At 37.2% G+C, this 21,883-nt stretch overlaps 8 protein-coding genes across 11 annotated transcripts in view; 2 read left to right on the plus strand and 6 right to left on the minus strand.

The window, feature by feature from the left end:
* The first annotated feature begins 50 nt into the window (after positions 1–50).
* LOC149618506 (protein cereblon-like) lies at positions 51–21,627 on the plus strand. Of its 2 annotated transcripts, none has more exons than XM_089854116.1 (9): positions 51–284; positions 18,318–18,442; positions 18,498–18,700; positions 18,771–18,935; positions 19,067–19,247; positions 19,323–19,388; positions 20,582–20,782; positions 20,853–21,046; positions 21,129–21,627. In XM_089854116.1, exons 1-9 carry the CDS (start codon positions 275–277, stop codon positions 21,286–21,288), a joined length of 1,305 nt encoding a protein of 434 aa, XP_089710242.1. In that variant the 5' UTR covers positions 51–274; the 3' UTR covers positions 21,289–21,627. The 2 variants fall into 2 exon arrangements, with proteins under 2 accessions (XP_089710242.1, XP_089710241.1); XM_089854115.1 differs by lacking the exon at positions 51–284 and adding an exon at positions 18,009–18,237.
* LOC149618507 (uncharacterized) lies at positions 438–2,512 on the minus strand. The gene is made up of 5 exons (XM_089855749.1): positions 2,383–2,512; positions 1,693–1,965; positions 977–1,172; positions 677–881; positions 438–609 (listed from the first exon to the last, which is right to left on the minus strand). The coding sequence occupies exons 1-5, from the start codon at positions 2,470–2,472 to the stop codon at positions 438–440; spliced, it is 936 nt and encodes a 311-aa protein (XP_089711875.1). The 5' UTR covers positions 2,473–2,512.
* Positions 2,585–3,333, minus strand: LOC149618508 (uncharacterized). Its single transcript, XM_089854121.1, has 2 exons — positions 3,094–3,333; positions 2,585–3,025 (listed from the first exon to the last, which is right to left on the minus strand). The coding sequence occupies exons 1-2, from the start codon at positions 3,313–3,315 to the stop codon at positions 2,585–2,587; spliced, it is 663 nt and encodes a 220-aa protein (XP_089710247.1). The 5' UTR covers positions 3,316–3,333.
* Nop10 (Nop10 ribonucleoprotein) lies at positions 3,386–5,044 on the plus strand. Of its 2 annotated transcripts, none has more exons than XM_089854127.1 (4): positions 3,386–3,562; positions 3,652–3,694; positions 4,354–4,467; positions 4,936–5,044. In XM_089854127.1, exons 1-3 carry the CDS (start codon positions 3,509–3,511, stop codon positions 4,449–4,451), a joined length of 195 nt encoding a protein of 64 aa, XP_089710253.1. In that variant the 5' UTR covers positions 3,386–3,508; the 3' UTR covers positions 4,452–4,467; positions 4,936–5,044. The 2 variants fall into 2 exon arrangements, with proteins under 2 accessions (XP_089710253.1, XP_089710252.1); XM_089854126.1 differs by having other exon boundaries at positions 3,387–3,562; positions 4,354–4,458.
* LOC149618510 (uncharacterized) lies at positions 5,153–6,452 on the minus strand. The gene is made up of 5 exons (XM_089855751.1): positions 6,244–6,452; positions 6,038–6,127; positions 5,899–5,924; positions 5,576–5,782; positions 5,153–5,509 (listed from the first exon to the last, which is right to left on the minus strand). Exons 1-5 carry the CDS (start codon positions 6,281–6,283, stop codon positions 5,192–5,194), a joined length of 681 nt encoding a protein of 226 aa, XP_089711877.1. The 5' UTR covers positions 6,284–6,452; the 3' UTR covers positions 5,153–5,191.
* Positions 7,134–21,883, minus strand: part of LOC149618511 (uncharacterized) — a 33,709-nt gene continuing 18,959 nt past the window's right edge. The window contains exons 1-3 of one of the 2 annotated variants that reach the window (XM_089854119.1): positions 8,266–8,888; positions 7,607–8,034; positions 7,134–7,392 (exon numbers count right to left, since the gene is read on the minus strand). In XM_089854119.1, the coding sequence (XP_089710245.1) occupies positions 7,338–7,392; positions 7,607–8,034; positions 8,266–8,850 (1,068 nt within the window). In that variant the 5' untranslated portion in view covers positions 8,851–8,888 and the 3' untranslated portion in view covers positions 7,134–7,337. Of the gene's footprint in view, positions 7,393–7,606; positions 8,035–8,265; positions 8,889–21,883 lie in introns of those variants that run through there. The other variant, XR_016375175.1, reaches the window with a different exon arrangement.
* Positions 12,704–14,962, minus strand: LOC149618512 (ionotropic receptor coreceptor Ir76b-like). Its single transcript, XM_089854120.1, has 5 exons — positions 14,803–14,962; positions 14,511–14,725; positions 14,337–14,442; positions 14,063–14,228; positions 12,704–13,995 (listed from the first exon to the last, which is right to left on the minus strand). The coding sequence occupies exons 1-5, from the start codon at positions 14,933–14,935 to the stop codon at positions 13,644–13,646; spliced, it is 972 nt and encodes a 323-aa protein (XP_089710246.1). The 5' UTR covers positions 14,936–14,962; the 3' UTR covers positions 12,704–13,643.
* On the minus strand, positions 15,049–15,992 carry LOC149618513 (glutamate receptor ionotropic, delta-2-like). The gene is made up of 5 exons (XM_089855752.1): positions 15,886–15,992; positions 15,717–15,820; positions 15,536–15,635; positions 15,322–15,480; positions 15,049–15,114 (listed from the first exon to the last, which is right to left on the minus strand). The coding sequence occupies exons 1-5, from the start codon at positions 15,940–15,942 to the stop codon at positions 15,049–15,051; spliced, it is 486 nt and encodes a 161-aa protein (XP_089711878.1). The 5' UTR covers positions 15,943–15,992.

A 21,883-nucleotide genomic window follows, 5' to 3' on the forward strand; every position in this document is an offset into this window, starting at 1 on the left:
AAGAACTTTGTCGGCAGCTTGGCTTTCCCGCCATTTCTGGTGCTAAACGTCGGCTTTGTGTTTATGACGATAACACTAATTCCGTCCCTAATTTTATCAAAATTAATTACATAAATCACGGTTTTAAAAGAAGTTTTTTGTATTCTAACATAAAACAGTTAGAGGATAAATAATGATTAATTTTGACGTGTGAGTAAAACGATTAAAAAGTTACACGGCGACTAAAACATCTTTGAAAGTAAGCCTTGGCTTTTCAAATTCGAAACCAACAACAATGGAGCTCGGTAAGCCTAAATTTTTATTTGCATGAAATGAATTTTTGATTGGATGTTAATTATTATATTAAGCAAAGTTACGAAGAGTTTTAAAGAACTTAGACACAAAGTTTAATTAAAATAATTAGTACAGTAGTAAAAACAGTTCAGTTTTAATTCCTTTTATAATTTTCTTCTCAAACCAGTATCAACTTTCGATTTTACTGTTGCATATTTCTTTGTTTTACGAACAATTGCACCTTTTGTTGCTTGATTCTTCTTAGTTCCTTGTGTGATATTTTTCTTTATTGCCAATATGTTTTTCGTGGTTAGAGATATGGGCTTTTCCCCCAACCTTAAAAGATTGAAAAGTTAAAGTTAATACCAAATAATTATGACTATAGAACAAATTTATATCATACTTGTATAAACTTGGATCAACTTTTAAATCTGCTGATTTCGTAACCGCATTATTGACCCCAGCTTTAATGAATTTGCTGGAGGAATTAGCTGTTAATGTTTCAGAATTTCCTATATTCGCGATCAATGCTACGGTGTCCAACTTCTTATCCATTCCATTAGGGCATTGTAAACTAATGTTCACCACACCTTTTAATGTATGGCAACCTAATGTTAAGACATATACGTTAATGAACACGTAAAATCATGAATTTGTTGTTCATGGTAAAATTCAAGAATTAAGTGGCGATTTCATTCTATACCTTTAAAATCACCACTTTTCTTTCTCCTTATGGTAACTGGTACATGAATTACTGGTGGTGACGCCAGTTCATTTTTTCCCGCCCAACTCAGTTCAAAAATGACAATCTTCGATGATAAAATCCTAACACCGTGATTCGAATTCAGTAATTCCGTTTTGATTTCGTGAAAAACGAACTCGAAGTGTTCGAAATTATCCTTAAAACAAAAGAAAAAAATCAGTTAGAAAACTATAATTATTAATTATTTAAAGGGAAACTAGATTTAAGTTAAGCCTTGGTTATACCATACCATAAGTTTATAAGATATGTTCTTTCCATAAGTATGAATTGCACTACCAATACAAGTTCGTAATGCTACTGAGAGACTTACAGTACTCGAGATAACTAGTTCGAGAAGGATAACGACAATTAAGCCAGTCAATTGAAGTCCTAACTACACTCGGTGGTGGTTAATTAATTTTGCAGGACCAAGTTCCATCTAGGTCCTATTTAGTCTGAACTAAGCCCAAATTTGACAGCAGCGCCTCAACAGGCGTATGTCGCTTTACCGTGAATCTAAGACCTACTTCAATCACTTCAAAATTACAAGCTCCAGTTTCTAAGTTACCAGAGATTCAGAGATTAATAAACTTATGGAAGGCACATATCTTATATTCTTATGGTTATGCTTTAATGTTAAAATTAAATTAAAGCAGATACTTGAGGCTCTAACTAACCGCCTGTAAGAACAGAATTAGTGTAACTTTGGCGAATCCTTCATTAGTTATTTTAAAAATTTGTAAATCCGCTTCTTGATCAGAATTGATTATGTCAAATTGAATCCTTTTTGACACTTGATTGTTTGATGTTTCTACTTTGATCCTTGGATATTCTACCGTCATCGTAATGTGCGTTGTGAAACTACCAACGGCAGTGTTGAATATGGGAATCGTTGTTAAAATTTCAATCCATATGTCAATATCTCCCTCTGTAGCCGCCATTAATGTAATCTGAAACGATAGTTGAATATACATGAACATAAGTTCATAAGATATGTTCCGTTCCACAAGTTTGTTAATCTCTGGTAACTTAGAAACTGGAGCTTGTAATTTTGAAGTGATTGAAGTAGGTCATAGATTCAGGGTAAAGCGACATACGCCTGGTGAGGCGCGGCTGTCAAATTTGGTCTTAGTAAGTTCAGACTAAATAAGACCTAGATGGAACTTGGCCCTGCAAAATTAATTAACCACCACCGAGTGTAGTTAGGACTTCAATTGACTCGCTTCCGTCGTTCTCCTTCTCGAACTAGTTATCTCGAGTACTGTAAGTCTCTCAGTAGCATTACGAACTTGTATAGGAGGTGTCATGCTTATGGAACATATCTTATAAACTTATGCACGAATTAAGTAAACATGTTTACGCATTACCGTAGATTCCATAGTAGAGCGTGGTAAAACATGACAATTTCCTGGTAAAGTTAGATCCAACGTTTTTGGGTCCACTTTTTCATTGGCCATGAATGCAGTTACGACATTGAAACTGCAACTCAAAATGTGATTTGTTGAATTTATCAGTGGAATTAGAATTCTGGTGGTGTTTCCCCAGCATACGTATCCTACAGTTACTTCTTTAGGTCCTTTGATAACTATTTAAACCAAAAATAAAATTACCACGTGGGATGGCGCCATATTCGGAGTTAGGGAAATTAAATGTCTTACAAGAGTTTCCATTTAACGGACATTCTTGAACCAAGGGGAACAATGAACGCTTTGGATCTGGATTGAAAATAGTATGACGTATTGGCGCCAAGAATTTGAAATTGTGGTATTTGAGGTCTTCTTCTTGTTGATTGCAATTTTTTTCATTGGGGCTGAATGGATTGGGTTTATTTTTAAATTTTGGAACGATTTCTTGGTCCTTAGGGGGGTTGGACGCAACAATTTCGGGGTTGGGGTTGCTTTGGTCTTCGGTATTAGAAGCGTATGTGGGCGTTGAATGCGCTGAAATTTGCTTAGAAGAAAACTCCACGTTTGATTCCAACGCCGAGTCTAAATTGGGTAGTCCCAAATTCTTGTAGTGGACGGAATTTTAAATTAGCATTATAATATAATAAAACTTAATTAGTGAGTTAGGTTTACCCTTTCTCGATTTGAAGATGCATTAGACCGACGCTTTTTTGGGTTTGTTTTCATAGCGAAGTGACTTATTAACATTCCTCGGTGAAATATGCGACTGTAATGGGGCGAAACATTTACAAGCACAGTTTTTCCACTTTTAAATTTGGCGCTTTTGTAGGCGGTAGCGTAAGCTCGAGTAAGGACCAATGAGCGATCTTGGCTCGTGGCTTGATTGAGTCGCATCCTTAGCCTCTAGCACCATCGTTCAGTTCTATGGCTTATTTCCGCTCTTGTTGTTATTTTGTATTAGTCGTCTGCTATAAAATTCAGTACTTCTCGTGAGTCGTTAGATAGCACGGGGCCACGTGTTCTGCGAAATTAAAACGGATTTTAGCCTTATTTTATTAAATTTTTAAAGTTTAATATCTTGATAAATATGTATTTGAGGTATTATTTGAATGAAAAAGGCGAACGTGTTTACACGATGAAGGTATTTATTAATTATTTAGTTTTTTATGTGGATTTTATTGTGACCCACACAAAGAGATTTAAATTAAAATTTGTAATAATTTAAATTAGCCCACCGATCCGAATGGAAACCCAACACTCTCAGCTCATCCTGGTAAGGATTATCGAAATATTTTGTAGACTAAATTCAGCTTATTTTGTAGTAATTTAGTAATCAAATAGCAAAGGCTTAAGAGTGCATTATTTTAGTCGGTTTAAGTTACTTAGCGGGGAAGCATGGATAAAGGATGCGCGTATGGGAATTTCTTTACACTCTATAGGATAGGCAACTCCCTATCTCCAACGGTATCTTATTCGATATATACTCTGTTCCAGCTTCGGTTGTCAGCACGCGCAAAGCTAGATCTCCATGTAACGTAGCTTTGTGCATACTGACAAAAGGCGAAAGAAAATGAGGATTTCTTTCGTCTCTTGTCAGCTACGTTACGTGGAGACCTAGGCTTACGTATGCTGACAACCGAAGCTTAAAACAGTATATATCGAATAATCTACCGTCGGAGATAGGGAGTTGCCTATCCTGTAGTGAGAAAACAAATTTCCTCGCGCGTATTCTTTATCCATGCTGTAAGGTAACATTAATGGCACATCCCAACCTTTCACCACATTACATTCTAAGAGTAGTTAACATGGAGTTGCACTAGTATGGAACTTCTTTATGACGTCACTCTTAAACACGTTTCTATCGGGGGTAAAGCTACATGTACTGCAAGTACTTGTGATTGAAGTAGGGTCTCTTTAATTTTTAAATTTTAGCTCGCTTTACTCCAGAAGATAAATGTTCCAAGGAAAGGATTACAATTAAGAAACGTTTCGGACTTCTGTTAACCCAACAACCGGCTCCCCCGTATTAATTCAATGGTAGGACTTGTATGTACCAATTGCGTGCACACGCTTGCTAATATGGTCTTAGTGTTAATGCAAATATCATTGTGGATTAAGTGTGAAAAGTAAAACACATTACCTACAGAACCTATTAATCCAACAAAGTCGTACCAAACATGACCTGCTCAACAAATCACTCTCTAACATCAAAAATAATCAATCCTCTGCATTCCTTGCAATTGTTGTGAAATTTTACTCGGTATTCGGTTGTTTAGGTATTCGTTTTTTATTGGTTCATTCAAAGCTTTATGGGCTATCTTAGTATTTTTATTTCACCAAAAAACTCCTTGAACCTTCATTCACCTCAGGTAGATGGTTTAGTTTCAATTGCACATGCTTCAGTATTTCTGCATGCGTCATGTTGTTGTTTGGAAATTTAGAACTGCGTATTCAGTAGTCTGCACATCCACTCACAACAATTCAAGTGTCAAACAGTCTCGATATTTTTTTCAGAATTGGTTGGTGAATACCCGGGATCAATTTGTACTTGTACTTCATCATTTTGTAAATAATGGTTCACATTAAATGTCAATAAAAGTTTTCAAACATTATAAAGAAATAATTGAATTTAACAAAAGAATACTTCGAAACAGAAATTATTGCCTCTTAAAGTTTTATTTCAGAAGACTAATGGCACTTTGTGTCATTTCCGCATACAGTGTAATACATTCAAACTGGGGTACTGCCATTACAAACATCTTTTCGTAATTTAAAACTGCAATCTCCTGAACAACAATTGAGGCATGAATCTTGGATTGAATTGATTGAAATGTTTGTTGCATTCGGAGTAAAAGAAGCACATGGTTGGCAATTGACTGAAAGGCCTCCATATGTTAAAGTAGGCTTCAGGTTGCGACGTTTTATAACGTTGACAGCAAAAATTGCGGATGTTCGTCAATTTGGCATCTTGCGAAGATATTGACTCCTCTGATTCAGATTCGGACTTGTACTTTTCAATGTGTGGTTTTGGTTTTTGATCAGGAGATTTTAGTATCAATTTCCTCGAAATTTCAGTTTCCTCACGATTCTTTGCATAAAAAACAACATGAATTCATAAATTATGAAATTATGAAGTGTTTCCTGAAGCAATTACCTCGTTCGATGTTTTTATTTGAATTTCAATTACAACCCTTTGTGGTTGTCTCGTTTCCTCTTGGTTTGGTTTTGGTTTCACTTCCTTGGTGTTTGTCTCAACATCGATAGTTTTAGGCAAAACTCTCCTATTTAGAATTTCAGGATTGGAATTGGTTTCTGGCAAAGTGTCGCTTCTAGTGTCGTCGGTTCTTTTTGCTCTACCAACCTGGAATTAAAATGCCTGTGAATTTCTTCGTTGTTATTTGTCAAGAGACATTTTGTCGCCATGGGAACTCGAGCTGCACAATACAAGAATTGCAGAAGAACCATGAGATTACGTACCATATCTGTTTCCATTGCAGTTTTATCTGAAAGAATATGTTCAGAAGTTTATCGAATTATCATTTGTCTCATTGCTACATTCTTGAGACATTTCGTTTGTTGCGACGTGCATTTTAAATCGCATTCTGTTTCAACTTACCTTTATCATCATCTTTTAACACAACAATGTTGATTTCTTCGTTCGGAATGACTTCATTCGAGCAATCCACAGTTTCAAAATTGTTGAAAACTGTAAAACAATTATATTTGAATGACAATTTGTCAATGTTGTCACCAGCATATTGTTACGTGTTCAATAACACGCTTGTATTCCCCTCTAAAATTTTTCAATAAAAAGATATTTACCATTCAATAGCGCAATAGTAATGCATAATTTTAACAACATTTTATGTTGTTTTCAGAGTCTTTGTGTTTAAGTGGAAATGAAATTAGATTGCCAGCAATGAGTGTATTTCCACTAACGTACTTTTATATAGCTCTTACCTATTGTAATATTATAGTTTGGACTATATTCCACCACGATCGCGAATTACTACATATTTTCTGAAAAAAGAAGAAAATTTATTGTCTTGCTTCATTTAATTCTCTTTCAGACTTCTCACGTTACACTTAATTTATTGAAACATACTGAATGGATTGGCTATTTGAGTCCAGTCTAACGTAATACATTTTCCATTGTCGTGTTGTTAAATTTCTTAATGCAGGCTCTTGCTTTTGACTACAGATAGCTAAACTTCCCTGTAGTACATAGAAATCCATGGAATTTGTAAAACCAAGTTGGTAAACTAAAATAAACCTCTCCGAGACGAGGGGTATCTACCAAATTAAGAGGTTTTTCTTAAATAATTTAACATAATTTATATTAATTATTTTAATCGTCATTAATGTACCTTAATTCTAGTTAAATCGTTTTAAGAAACTTTATTTCTAAAATCATTTTAAACAAAGCTATTGTTGACGTTTGAATTCTAGCGTATTTAGGGTATATAAGGCGATTGATTCACAATAAATGATAATAAAACCCGCCATTGCGTGAACCTTTGGTGGAAGCCCTGCCATTGGGAGGCTAGACGTTACTCGTAACCCTAGCCGACCGCCACGTAGATCTTAATCAATCCGCTTTGCCAACTGCGAATGCGGTGACAGAAACACATACACACAGACACGTCCAATGTAGTAACTCTCCTTGACGTCATCGTCACTCGGAGAGGTAAAAATTATAGTGACAAGGTAAAGTGACTTGAAAACTTTAATTTCAATATTTATAACGTACAATTAAAAAGCTTAAGTTTCATCCAATTTTTTAATAAATCAGATTAAAAAATTAAAAAAGGGTACTGGAGTATGTACCATAATTAACCGAGTTAATTATTACGGAAGTGTTTTGTTTCGAATGGTTTTGTTTTCTTTTGACATTTATTGACGTGGTTACTGGTTAGCTAAAACTTGAATTTTGCAGGGAGTATTGATACCTGATCATTGGATCTGAAATCTCTATAAAAAAAGAGTTCAAGCGTATGATTAGTGGGTTTTGCAGTTCATCTAGTCCTATTTAGTCTGTACTAAGCCTTTGACAACGTCTCCTAACCAGGCGTGGCTTTACCCTGAATCTATTACTACATCAACCACTTCATGACAAGCTCCAGTTTGTAACCAGTGACAAACATATCATGGAACATATCTAATGATAAAATGATTATCGACTTACTTTATCACCTTTGAGAGACTAGTCCACCAATTTTCTTTGTACTTCTTCCATTCTATAACCTTATTTCTTTTCTGTTGATCCTCCAATTCCGAATTCTCCTTGGTATGACCCGCACCATCAAGTTCAGCAAACATTTCACCGGCTTTCTTCAAACCCATCAACCCGAATTTTTCGGCCGTTTCTAGAACCATATTAGCGTTGGCTTCACTTAATGATAGTTCCATATTTTCCGCGCACATTCTCTTCAATTTAGGTAGCAAGCATAGTTCGGCCATTTCTATCAGGGAATACTGAATATCCTCCAAATCTAATGGTCTTAAGCCGGTGTAGATGAAATACAGGAAAGCCTTAACGGTTGCGCCATCAAAAACGTTCACCCAATTAACGACGTTCGTTGTCTTCTCGATCATGTCTGACTGGAACATAACCTTTAAGTAGAGAATATGCGATATTAGCTGTTGCCAAGAAGTGATATCTAGTTTATTTGGGAGAAGGTATAAGATGCCTAAGTATTCGCGCGCCATACTCCCAGTCCCCTTTCAGAATCTATGACCTACTTCAATCACTTCATGACAAGCTCTCAATAAACAGTGTCAATGTTATGGAACATATCTTATAAACTAATGGTTTTAGTATGGAAACAACTGTTGTATCCTTGCCTTGAAGTATTCAGATTCGGCTGCTAAGATGATCTTATGACACGGATAGTCTTGTTCCTTAGTTTTGATGAGGACATCAGTTAGAATGCCTTCGTTTAACATCTGCCATTGCGATTGGAAAGATTTCGGGTTGTCATCGAACGAAGATAACTCGATAGTGAATCGCACACTGGCCCTGTAGTTGTCCTGGACTGTGTCCAAATTCAAATGGTTCTTGGCGATGTAAGTCAAGTTGAATATTTCGTAGGCTTCCATTAACGTCATTGTACAATCCTTGGTGACGAATCCCTTATGACTCGCGACTTCTTCTTGCACGACATTAACTATGTTAATGCTATAGTAATAACGTCCGTAAGGCAATATCGTTGTTTCCGGTTTGAGGCAAGCATTTATTTGTACTTGACCTTTGGCGATTGATGACCATACTCTAAATTGCCATTCACCTTCCATTTCTCGAGTACCATCGCGGATCCTGACGAAGAGACTAGATGCTGAAGTTTCGTAAGGCCAACGGTAAGGTGGTAAATGGTGTCTCTGGTTTGGGATCCATGTAGCGCCAGTGGTCGCGGTGTAGTTCGACGCCATTTGGAATTGGAAGTTTAATTTCTAGTTATAACCCGCGCACGGTCTCAATTAGGTTTAACTGACTTCACGACATTATCGAGAACCCCTTCAAAGTTGGGTCTTTGAGATTTTTTAATAGTAGTCGACCTTTGAACTCAAATAAACGCAGTTCAAACTTAAAAACTCCTCCCCTCGATTATGAGAGGGGAGGAGGGGAGAGCATCTAGTGGCATTTGTTTAAACTAAACCACAGCCAAGACTTGCTGCTTTAACTTACCTGTCCACCATACTCATTTCTTGACGCAACCTACATTTAGTATCCTTGGTTTAATTGAACTACACCTTTAATTACAGCGTATATTTTTTAATTGCGTTTTTTACGTACATATCTATAGTAAATATAATTTAATCTTGTTATCTTTACTGTGAATTTTTTTACAAAGACGCATGTTTGTTTGTGCTGCAGGGAGTGTTGGTGCACTATTGTAATCGGGCATCTTAGTTTTTTGTCGGCTAGTCTTTTTGGATTGAAAAGTGTTTAATTATTTAGAAAAGTGCTTCGATTAACAGCAGGGATAGAGTCCTATAGCTTATGTGTGTCAGTACTTCTTCGTTACATATTAACATATTTACTAAGTATATCTTCCCGAATAAATAGTTTTGATATTGTTGGGTCGATTAGCCCTTATGTAAGGCGCGTATCCATGGACATTCCCTGTTGTAACCATTATCTTTGGTCGAACCGCGGGCGTGGTTGATTTTTGACTGAAGTACAATCTCTCCAGTACAACTAGAAGCAATCCAGCGCCTATTCCGAAGACGTAGCTCATGAAAACGCTTAAGCAGTCGGCAACGGTCAAGGATTGGCTACTGCTGGTTTCGGCTGATTGGGAGGCTGCCAAGGCTTCTTTCGAACAAGGAGTTTGTTTAATCAAATACTTTCTGATCCATTTCTTAATCAATCCCGTACGTTTTAAAGTCTTAATGCTGCGAAAATTAATTTGGGTTAACCATGAACTAATTAAGCTGTAACAGACATTAGAAAAACCAGAAGGGGATAATAGAAGAAGGATGACACTCTGTATCCTCCTAATACTTTATGTAATATGATTCATTCCAGGCGCATGCACCTTTTGTTTGCTTTTCTGCTCATCATACTTCAGATGGGTATAAAACTATCGCACCGTGCTAGGCTGAATTCTATAACTGTTTGGTATTTACTAAATTCTCGGCAATCAATTAACCAATAAACCTTGATTGTCTTGACGCGGGACAAAAATTAATCCACAAGCGCATGCACGCGCCTTGGCAAATAGTTAAGCAGCGCTAATAGAGTAATGATGAGGGAACTATTTACATCGCGTATGTCATTCGGTTTAGTAACCTTGCTCCAAATGTTGGGAAGAATCGTGTTACAATTACCCAGCTTTGTGGTTGTACACTACTCTCGAAGAGAAGTATTATATACTTCTTTAAAAACTCACTATTCGTTGAAGGCTCTTCCATATTTGAACGCCTTATCGTAGGCAAAAGCGTACTTTTGGGTATAAAACCTGTAGTCAGCCACGACCATATCGCATTGTTTGTGATTTTTATAGTATTTGGAAACCATGTCGTTTATGATCATAGATTCTTCAAGAAAGACGTAACCTGCAGTCCAAAGAAAGGCATTGTTTGTACATTCGAGCAAGTTGATTTGAAGTATATATTTACAAACCTTTATTGGTAATTAGGTCTATGGCTTCGTCTTCGGTTTCTATCAGTACACCACGTCCATCTTCCAGAGATTCTCTCAATAATTCGAACTCGGGCAGAGTATCGGTCTAAGCCGTTAAAGAATTTTAATCAAATCAAATTTATAACGCCTCTTATGCGTGTGCTGCTGGTTTTGAGCGTTTGGCGTTCTAGTGTGATGGTAAGCTTACGTGTATTTCGTCTTCAAGCGCAGTATTGTTCATCAGTGTCCATCTGAGGTGGTCTTCTTGAAGCATTTCGGTCAACGTTTCGTCTTCATGGTAGACGGGTAAAGTGAGGAAAGCGGTGAGATTGGCGGTGTAGAACGACGTTATCAGTAAAGTGAACAGCCACCATGTCGCGAAAAATATTCTGCCTGAATCTAGAGTTGTCTTCACGTTTATACCTTTGAAAGAACAAGTTGACAACAACAATTCTTCGTGGATTAACTTCGAGGGTGGTCCGTTTCAATTATATGACCTACCTTGCTTCACCAAACCGGCATAGACGAACCAAACGCAGTCGGCCAAACTATAGTCCTTGATTTTATGGTACGCTTCTGTCCCTTTGAACAGTTTCAGCTGAATTTTTCTTAGAATGAAGAAGGACGGACCCATTGCGATGCAGGCTAGTATAATCAGAAGCCAGACCTAAAATACAATCCTACTTATTTCATTCTTATATCAGAAGTATAAATTATCCCCTTGTGGTAATATGAAACGTACTCCTTTGGTAAAGGGTTGAAACAAAGCACCGGCGTTATCCATTTTATCCGGTTTTTTCATCAAAATTCCAATTTCATCTTCGTAAAGTGCTTCGCTGAAATCAACTACCTTCTTTCTCTGACGCGTTCCCGTAAAGGCGCCAACTCCGACAGACGCTTTCTAATTAGGATCAGTTTTATTTGTATTTCGAAATAGGGCCAGCAAATAGGTGAGATGGAGTAGAAGCGATATGAGGGCCATATGCGGCAATGAAAGTATCCCATTGTACATAACTTGCATCATTTAAAAATTTAAGCTAGTTCTCATGAGGTAGCTTCAAGGGGCATTTACAACGTTTTTCTACTGTACGACCATACCAAAACAACGATTATGCTTGGAGGCTTTGTTGCTGATAATGGGGTACAGAGGTATGGAGATGCTACTCCACATCACTCCAAGGTTCTACATCCCCCCCTTTGTGCACCTAGTGCTAAATTAAATTAAGAATGACGCTAACAATCCCCCTTAACAATTTAGTGCATACATTTCGGCAATAATATACTATTTTTGTATTGCAAGCGTCCAGTTTTTCCATTCTTTATAAGGTTCATAATGTTACCTTAGCCAGAATTAATCCAATCATTCCAGTCCAACTTTCGACCCCATCGATTTCTTTTAATAAACCAAATTCATTGTCGTCTGGTACGATAATTTCATACCTAACATTAGAAGGTACAATTTTTGAGCTCCTGAATCGCCAACCCAACTTTATGGTTCAACAATCGTTGTCACAGAATTCAACTGACTTACGAAAAGTTAAAAAATCCTGCCAATGTCTCCAATATTTCGAAGCAAAATCCAGTACCAACTACTTTTCCATTTTCTGTTGTGTTAATGTCTTGCTGTGGAAGTGACTACAATTTAATATATTTATTAGGCCTAGATTGGTTTGTTGCTGTTATATTTGTCAGTAGTTTGACACCTACTTTGACACTGGTTATTTTAAGCACGACACTTTTGTTCAACTCATTTTTCGCTTTCGTTATTTCTTGTAAACCAGTGCGATAGTCATACTCATTTTCTACAGGATTTATGAATGCATATTTTTATAAGGCCTTAGGACAGACCTTAGGGTTACGGTGAAAAAAATAGTCTGAATATATCACAAAGTATTTACCTATTTCGGGCTCTTCGATTTGCCTCTTCGCCCTGTTCTTGTATTGTCTTGATCGTGGTTTAATAATATTTGGATTCTCTTCCGAAAAGGTTACAGAGATAACAAATACGAGAAATATTAAAATGCCCCAATATTTCCATGATTTAATTAACAAAATTCCATCGTAAACATCTCTGGAAATAAAACAATAAAATATTGCAACAATAATCACGTATTAAATCCATTAAAACGTTTTCAAGAATAAATTGAAGCTATACTATTAGAACTAAATTTATTAATTTAGATTTACAAAGTTTAAACCTGTTATTCAATTCATTTTGTTGTAAATTCGATTCACTTTTATTATCCATCCGTAAAGCAACTGTTCTGATACGAAATTGCAACGCGTATTTCGCCTAGCTCGGTAAAATGCGGAAATAAAAACCCTTTTTCGTAAAATTCTTATAAAGGTTTCGTTTCGTGCAACGGTTTTCTTCATTGATTTTTCTTCGTCTCCGCACAATTTCTACGAATACTTTGAGTGCTTTAAGTAATTAGGTTTTTTGCAGGTTATTAATTATTCATATTAAGAAGTCCTCTGTATTATTGTAAGTGTGTTGGACGTCTTTTAATTACATTATTGGGTCACGCTACAAAATTATTTCGTTCTGTGTTTTTGTTATTCATTGCCTGAAGTATATAATTCTTCTCTTCGAGAGAAGTGTACAACCACAAAGCGGGTACTGTAATTGTAACATGATTCTTCCCCCAACTAACATCAGAATTAACATTTATTATAGCAAAGTTACTAAACCGAATGACATACGCCATGTAAATAGTTCCCTGTAATTATTACTCTATCTATTAGCGCTGCTTAACTATTTGCCAAGGCGCATGCATGCGCTTGCGGATTAATTTTTGTCCCAGCACGTCAAGACAATCAAGGTTTGTTGTTTAATTGATTGCTGCATTGGGATTTTAGTAAAATCCAAGCAGTTATAGTTAATTCACCCTAGCACGGTGAGCGATAGTTATATACCCATCTTAATTAAGTTTGATGAGCGGGAGAGCAAACAAAAAGGGGGAAGTGAGCCTGGGTCGAATCATGTTACATAACTGAAGTATTAAGAGTATACAGAGTGTCATCCTTCTTTTGTTATCCCCTTCTTGCACTACGTAATTTTGTTTTCTAATAGAAGTCGATTTTATAGCATACTAGTTTATCTTCCCGAATAAATAGTTTTGATATTGGTGTGTCGACTAGGCCGTATGTAAGGCGCGTATCCATGGACATTTCCTGTTGTAACCATTATCTTTGGTCGAGCTTCTGCGGGTGTGGTTGATTTTTGACTGAAGTACAATCTTTCCAGTACAACTAGAAGCAATCCAGCTCCTATTCCGAAGACGTAGCTCATGAAAACGCTTAAGCAATCGGCAACTGTCAAGGATTGACTACCGCTAGCTTCTGCTGATTGGGAGGCTGCCAAGGCTTCTTTCGAACAAGGAGTTTTTTGAATCAAATATTGCCTGATCCATTTCTTTATCAAACCCGTCCGTTTTAAAGTCTCAATGCTGTGTAAATTAATTTGGTTTAACCATAAATTATGGAACTTATGCAGACATCATTAGAAAAACTCACTATTCGTTGAAAGCTTTTCCATATTTGAACGCCTTGTCGTAGACAAAAGCGTACCGTTGGGTATGAAAACTGTAGTCCGCTACAAGGATGTCGCATTGTTTGTGTTCTAAGTAGTACTTGACAACCATGTCTTTAATGATCATTGCGTCATTGAGAAAGATATAACCTGCAGAAATCAACGAGAAAATCACTTGTGCAATTGCTGAGCTTCACTTTTTTAACGATTTGAAACCATGAACTGTACAACAATTCAACAACTGTCGGTGCTACAAACCTTTTTTAGTAATTAGGTCCAAGGCTTCCTCTTCAGTATTTATCATTACACCATGTCCGTCTTTAAGAGATTCTCTCAGTAGTTCAAATTCCGGAAGTGAAACGTTCTAATAGTTTTTGGACGAATTGAATTTATTATTACGTACCGACAATTAAGTTATCAACATTAGCTTACGTGTATTTCATTCTCAAGCGCGGTATTGTTCATCAATGTCCATCTGAGGTGTTCAACTTGAAGCATTTCGCTCAGAGTTTCGTCAGCATGGTAAACGGGTAAAGTGAGGAACGCGGTGAGATTGGCAGTGTAGAAAGATGTGATTAGTAAAGTGAACAGCCACCATGTCGCGAAAAATATCCTGCCTGAATCTAGCGTTGTTTTCACGTTTATACCTTTGAAAAGAACAAGTTAACAACATCAATCCTTCGTGGATTAACTTCGAGGCTGGTCCATTTCAACGATGATTTACCTTGTTTCACCAAACCGGCATAGACGAACCAAACGCAATCGGCCAAACTGTAGTCCTTGATTTTGTGGTACGCCTCTGTCCCTTTGAAGAGCTTCAGCTGAATTTTTCTAAGAATGAAAAAGGACGGACCCATTGCGACGCAAGCTAGCACGATCAGAAGCCAGACCTGAAAGACCATCATCGTTATTTCATTGTTATCATCATAAGTTTATAAGATATGTTCCATATAAGTTTGTCACTGGTAACTTAGAAACTGGAGCTTGTCATGAATTGATTGAAGTAGGTGATAGATTCAGGGTAAAGCGATGACGCCTGGTGAGGCGCTGTCGAATTTGGACTTAGTAATGCAGACTAAATAGGACCTAGATGGAACTTGGTCCTGCAAAATTAACCACCGAGTGTAGGACTCCAATTCTCGCTTCCGTCGTTCACGAACTAGCTCTAGCATTACGAACTTGTATAGGTAGTGTTATACTTATGGAACATATCTTATAAACTTATGCTGAATATGAAACGTACTCCTTTGGTAAAGGGTTGAAATAAAGCACCGGCATTATCCATTTTATCCGGCTTATTGATCAGAATTCCGACTTCATCTTCGTACAGAGATACACTGAAATCAACTACCCTCTTTCTCTGAATCGTTTCCGTAAAGGCGGCAACTCCGATTGACGCTTCCTAATTAAGATTAGTTAACTCTTAATCCGTCTCCTATAAACATCATCAGGAATACCTTGTCCAGAATTACTCCAATCATTCCAGTCCAACTTTCGACCCCATCAATTTCTTTTAATGAACCAAATCCATTGTCTTTTGGTACGATTATTTCGTACCTAACATTAGATGGTACAACATTTTAGCTCCACCAACTCTATTGTTGAACAGTTGTTGTCACAAAATTCAACATCACTTACGAAAAGTTGAAGAAATTTGCCAGAGTGTCCAAAACTTCGAAGGAAAATCCGGTACCAGTTATTTGTCCATCTTCAGTTGTGTTGAGGGTTTGAAATGGAAGGGACTACGATTTGATGCATGTATTAGATTGATTTGTTGCTATATTTTTTTTGATGGTTCAATACCCACATTGACACTGGCTATTTTAAGTACGACACTTTTGTTCAATTCCATTTTCGCTTTCATTATTTCTTCTAAACCAGTCCGATATTCCTTTTCTAGGCCTATGGGATTTAGTATATAATTTCTTATGAATTCCTGGAAATTTTTAAATCGAAGTGTTTTTCTCTATTTATTTGTCAATCAATTTTTCTTGAGTATGGTTTGACAAAGGAGACAATGCTAATACTATACAAGACCCAACTTCAGACCCATAGCATACGTTTATAAGATATGTTCCATAAGTAAGACACTTGTTTTTCTTAGTAATGCTAGAAAGAGCTACTTCGAGAACGACGCGAGAATTGACTACACTCGGCCTCGCAGTCTATCTTCCTATTTAGTCTGTACAAAGCCTTTGACAACACCTCACCAGGCGTCTTCGTTTTACCCTGAATCTATGACCTACTTCAATCACTTCATAACAAGCTCCATGCAGTTTGTAACCAGTACTAACAAACTTACGGAGCATATCTTATCAACTTCAGACCCATCCTTATGCATTATAGGGTTAGGGTGAAATTAATAGACGAAATATCACAAAATTACTACCTATTTGGGGTTCTTCGATTTGCCGTTTCGGCCTGTTGTTGTAAGGTCTCGTTCGTGGTTTAATAATATTTGGATTCTCTTCGGAAAAGGTTACAGAGATGACAAACACGAAAAATATTAAAATACCCCAGTATTTCCATGATTTAATCAATGAAATTCCATCGTGAATGTCCCTGATAGTAAAATAATAAAACACTGTTCATTAATCTGTCCCTAAATCTTCACTCTATGAAAATGAAGTGAAGTTTAAACCTGTTTTTCAATTCTTTTTCTCGTGAACACCATTTGCTTTCTGGATCCATATACTTATCTTAAAATAAATCCACTGTTCTAATAAAAAATTGTAGGAGCTTATTTCGGCCGGCTCCGTTAAGTGCGGAGTTGAAACACTGTTTACAAGTAACGAGGCACGTATGTTATCGTGCAAGGTAGGTCTAATGTCAAACAATTTCTTCATCGATTTTTTGATCCCCACACCATTTCTAAGAATAAATTATTGAGTGGGTAACTATTTGGCAGGTTATTAACTATTCACCTTAGAAATCGCCTGTATTAATGCAAATGTACTGGACGTCTGGCTTTTTAATTACATTGAGTTCTTTTTGTTGTTGTATGTCAGAGGTAACATAGTTGCAGGATGTTAAGAAACAGAAACCTTGGAATAATCTTACGTCGAGCCATAAGTTTATAAGTGATATGTTCCTTCCATAAGTTTATAAGTGATATGTTCCTTCCATAAGTATGAGTCTACGTATGCTTCGTAATGCTACTGAGAGACTTACAGCTCGAGATAACTAGTTCGAGAACGACGGAAGCGAGTCAATTGAAGTCCTACACTCGGTGGTGGTTAATTTTGCAGGACCAAGTTCCATCTAGGTCCTATTTAGTCTGAACTTACTAATCCCAAATTTGACAGCAGCGCCTCAACAGGCGTATGTCGCTTTACCCTGAATCTATGACCTACTTCAATCACTTCGTGACAAACTCCAGTTTGTAACCAGTGACAAATTTATGGAACATATCTTATGAACTGTATAGGTAGCCTAGTCTTTGGGACTATCTTTCTAGATAGGTGAAGTAAAGTGTGAATCAACCGAAGTAAAGTTTGAAGGATGTTTTAAAATAAATATAATTCCATTACTGTCAATAACGCCAATGCCAATAAAATGTTTCAAATTTGACAGTCATAGCGTGTAAATGCGAAATCGATATTTTATAAAACGACTGGAATAAATCAATGACAGAAAATCATATTTGGTATTGAACAATCGATTGAAATGAAGAATGTAATCAAATTTAACATGTGGCCCAAGATTTTTCAAAATTGGCGGTAACAATCTGGTATCATAGCAGTGCTGCCATTTTTAAATCAATACCGATCGTGCAAATTTCTTTGAAGACGGCAAATAATTTGCGCAAGAACTTAAATTACTGTTAAGGCAGGCATCTAAATGCATGTTGAAATGTAGAACAACGTTAAATTAGGGATATTTTACGGAAAATAGGCCTTTGTGATTCAAAATTTGAAAACTTATTTTCAGCCCTTTTTTCAATTCAATAATCGTCTGCTTCATTGTTTTCGTAAGACGCACTTTGAAAGTAGTGTCAACTTGTCAAGATAAACAAATACTAAGATTATAATAATTTAAATATGGACAATGTAATTAAAAATCGTTAATTATTTAATTGTCATAAAAATGGAAGAAAATGACAGGCTTGCCCTGATAAATTTTGTTGAGGATAGTTCAGATAGCGATACATCATGGCCAGGTTATTTAAAACTAATTTCTATTGTTCCACTGTTATAATGTCATGACACACGTTTTACTGACAAGTATTTCTTGAATCAGGTGAACCTGAACAATTAAACCTTTCACACAATGTCCAGAGTTCAAATCAGGATGATAGAAGGCATGATTCAGAAGAAGAAAATATTGACATGGTTTATGACACCTCATTACCAGCCCAACATAAGGTAATGAATATAAGTCTAGATGAGTTAAAATTTGGTAATTGTTTTTCTTTGACAGTATTTGGGGACGGATTTGGAGGAGCTGAGTGGTAGAACAGTATTAGATGATGAAAGCCTGTTACAGCTCCCCCTAGTGATATTACCAGGAATTATTCTAGTACCTGGTCAGACTTTACCATTGCATCTATTCAATCCTGCCATGGTTTCAATGGTCAGGAAAATAATACAAAAGGACAGAACTTTTGGAATGGTCAAATGCAGGTATGTGGCGCCATACTTTGGCAACACGTGGAAAGGGGGGAAGAGACCAATTGAATTATTTTTAATGTAGTTATCAAGATCCAGATACCCCTTCATTGGCTTCCATTGGAACCACAGCGGAGGTTCGTTCATTTAGAGAAGAGGATGATGACTCATCAGGAATATCTTCCATTCGTGTCAAAGCTGAAGGAAGGCAAAGGTTCAGAGTTTTAGAAGCTTGGAGGCAAATTGATGGGTAATCTATATAAGCTATAATCAAAAATATATAGATATGTATACTTTTATATTATATAGACATGTATACTTTTATATTATATCTATACACTTTTGCTCTAAAACAGCCATAAATTGTATTATTTATTGTAGAAATTGGATGGCCAAAGTCCAAATTATGCCTGAAATATTACTTTCCGATCCAGGAGATGGAGCCAGACTAGAATGTCTGAACCGATTTCGTATACAACCTAATAACTTTGATAAGTTAACAATGAAAATGGACAAAGAAGGACAGCAGTGCGTCTTGAAACCAAAACCTTCTCGAAGAAAGGTGGAACTCGAGAGAGTTGTTTTCTGCACATTGATTGTTTATAGCTGTCTTATATTTAACCTATAATCTTTCTAGTATGATCGTCATGACTTTGCAAATTACACAAGATGGCCACCTTGGGTGTATAAACAGTATGATGCTGTAAGTAGGGGTAGAGGAACTGTACTTGTTCCAGGGAGTAGTTAAGCCTTGTTCCAGGGAGTAGTTAAGCCTTGTTCCAGGGAGTAGTTAAGCCTTGTTCCAAGGAGTAGTTAAGCCTTGTCCCAGGGAGTAGTTAATCCTTGTCCCAGGGAGTAGTTAAGCCTTGTCCCAGGGAGTAGTTAAGCCTTGTCCCAGGGAGTAGTTAAGCCTTGTCCCAGGGAGTAGTTAAGCCTTGTTCCAGGGAGTAGTTAAGCCTTGTTCCAAGGAGTAGTTAAGCCTTGTCCCAGGGAGTAGTTAATCCTTGTCCCAGGGAGTAGTTAAGCCTTGTCCCAGGGAGTAGTTAAGCCTTGTTTCAGGGAGTAGTTAAGCCTTGTTCTCGGGAGTAGTTAAGCCTTGTTTCAGGGAGTAGTTAAGCCTTGTTCTCGGGAGTAGTTAAGCCTTGTTCCAGGGAGTAGTTAAGCCTTGTTTCAGGGAGTGGTTAAGCCTTGTTTCAGGGAGTAGTTAAGCCTTGTCCCAGGGAGTAGTTAATCCTTGTCCCAGGGAGTAGTTAAGCCTAGTTCCAGGGAGTAGTTAAGCCTAGTTCCAGGGAGTAGTTAAGCCTAGTTCCAGGGAGTAGTTAAGCCTAGTTCCAGGGAGTAGTTAAGCCTAGTTCCAGGGAGTAGTTAAGCCTTGTTCCAGGGAGTAGTTAAGCCTTGTTCTCGGGAGTAGTTAAGCCTTGTTCTCGAGAGTAGTTAAGCCTTGTTCTCGAGAGTGGTTAAGCCTTGTTCTCGGGAGTGGTTAAGCCTTGTTCTCGGGAGTGGTTGATCCTCGTTCTCGGGAGTAGTTAAGTCTCGTTCTCGGGAGTAGTTAAGCCTCGTTCTCGGGAGTAGTTGAGCCTCGTTCTCGGGAGTAGTTAAGCCTCGTTCTCGGGAGTAGTTAAGCCTCGTTCTCGGGAGTAGATAAGCCTCGTTCTCTTGAGTAGTTAAGCCTCGTTCTCGGGAGTAGTTAAGCCTCGTTCTCTTGAGTAGTTAAGCCTCGTTCTCTTGAGTAGTTAAGCCTCGTTCTCGGGAGTGGTTAAGCCTCGTTCTCGGGAGTGGTTAAGCCTTGTTCTCGGGAGTGGTTCAGTCTTGTTCCCGCGAGTAGTTTAGTCTTGTTCCCATAATTTAGCAACGTTGTTTAGTAATTTTGATGAATATATTTCTTGTGGATGATAGCAATTGTTAATGCAACGAGTATGCAAAGAACTTAAAGGTTGGGGTCGTATGACGAATACAGGACGAGCGCCTGACAACCCAACTGAATATTCATTTTGGGTCGCCGCTAATCTACCACTCGATGACGCGCTACGTCTTAGTTTACTCTCTTTCAATTCACCCATTCAAAGACTCAGATGTGCTTTAAGCATTTTGCAAAAGGTACACGTAAAACATTGAAAGAAACTTCCCATTAAAAAAAACCGTCCATACATTGTATTCAACTTTATAGTGCACTGTACTTTGCTGCAAGCACTGTGATTTGCCTATAGCCCATCGTCGCGATATCTTTAGCATGTCATTGGAAGGTCCTCAAGGGACATATGTCAACCCTAATGGTTACGTTCATGAAACAATAACATGCCATAAGGCTCAGAGTTTGACTCTTATTGGTGAACCTTCGGATGTTCACAGCTGGTTTCCTGGGTTAGTAGACTACTAAGCACGCTTCAAAGCTAAGCCTTGGCTATTGTTGTTTGACCACGAACGTTACACACCATTCATACAGATACGCCTGGACTATAGCTCAGTGTCGTGGATGTCATAGCCATATAGGATGGAGGTTTACTGCCTTGAAAGATATCCTACAACCAACCAGTTTTTGGGGTCTTTGTCGCTCGTCATTGGAACAAGGTTTAAGCAGACAGCAGTGGACACCGGTCATATAAATAATATGTACATTTGTTCAATCGGGGATACATACCTTACGAGAATAGATATTTTATAGAGCTATTCAATAAGTTTTAAAAAAAACCACTAATGTAAGTAAAAAATAACGTTTTACACTAAAAACAGAGGTAAGGATCGAAAGATGTCTATTTACGTAAACTGATATACAAGCTATGATCTATGGCTATTGAAGATAATTAATTTTATTTGCTGGTTGATTAATTATTATTAGTTTTATTGAAAAAAAAACCTTTTTGGGTTTTTTTTTCTTGAATTTTGTCCAATAATCTGGGCTTTTTCACTGTGAATTAACCTAATAAATTTGCTTGAATGTCTAATTAGGCTTGTTGAAATCCGACAAATCGTCATAATCGGGCCATGAATTATCATGTTAACTTGTTGTTATGGCAGGGTTTATCATGTTAACTTGTTGTTAGGACAGGGTTTATCATGTTAACTTGTTGTTAGGACAGGGTTTATCATGTTAACTTGTTGTTAGGACAGGGTTTATCATGTTAACTTGTTGTTAGGACAGGGTTTATCATGTTAACTTGTTAGGACAGGGTTTATCATGTTAACTTGTTCTTAGGACAG

Source organism: Phalangium opilio, unplaced genomic scaffold, assembly GCF_054372755.1.
Source record: "Phalangium opilio isolate 3A_F unplaced genomic scaffold, DU_Popi_V2 ptg000209l_1, whole genome shotgun sequence".
NCBI classification, from domain to species: domain Eukaryota; kingdom Metazoa; phylum Arthropoda; class Arachnida; order Opiliones; family Phalangiidae; genus Phalangium; species Phalangium opilio.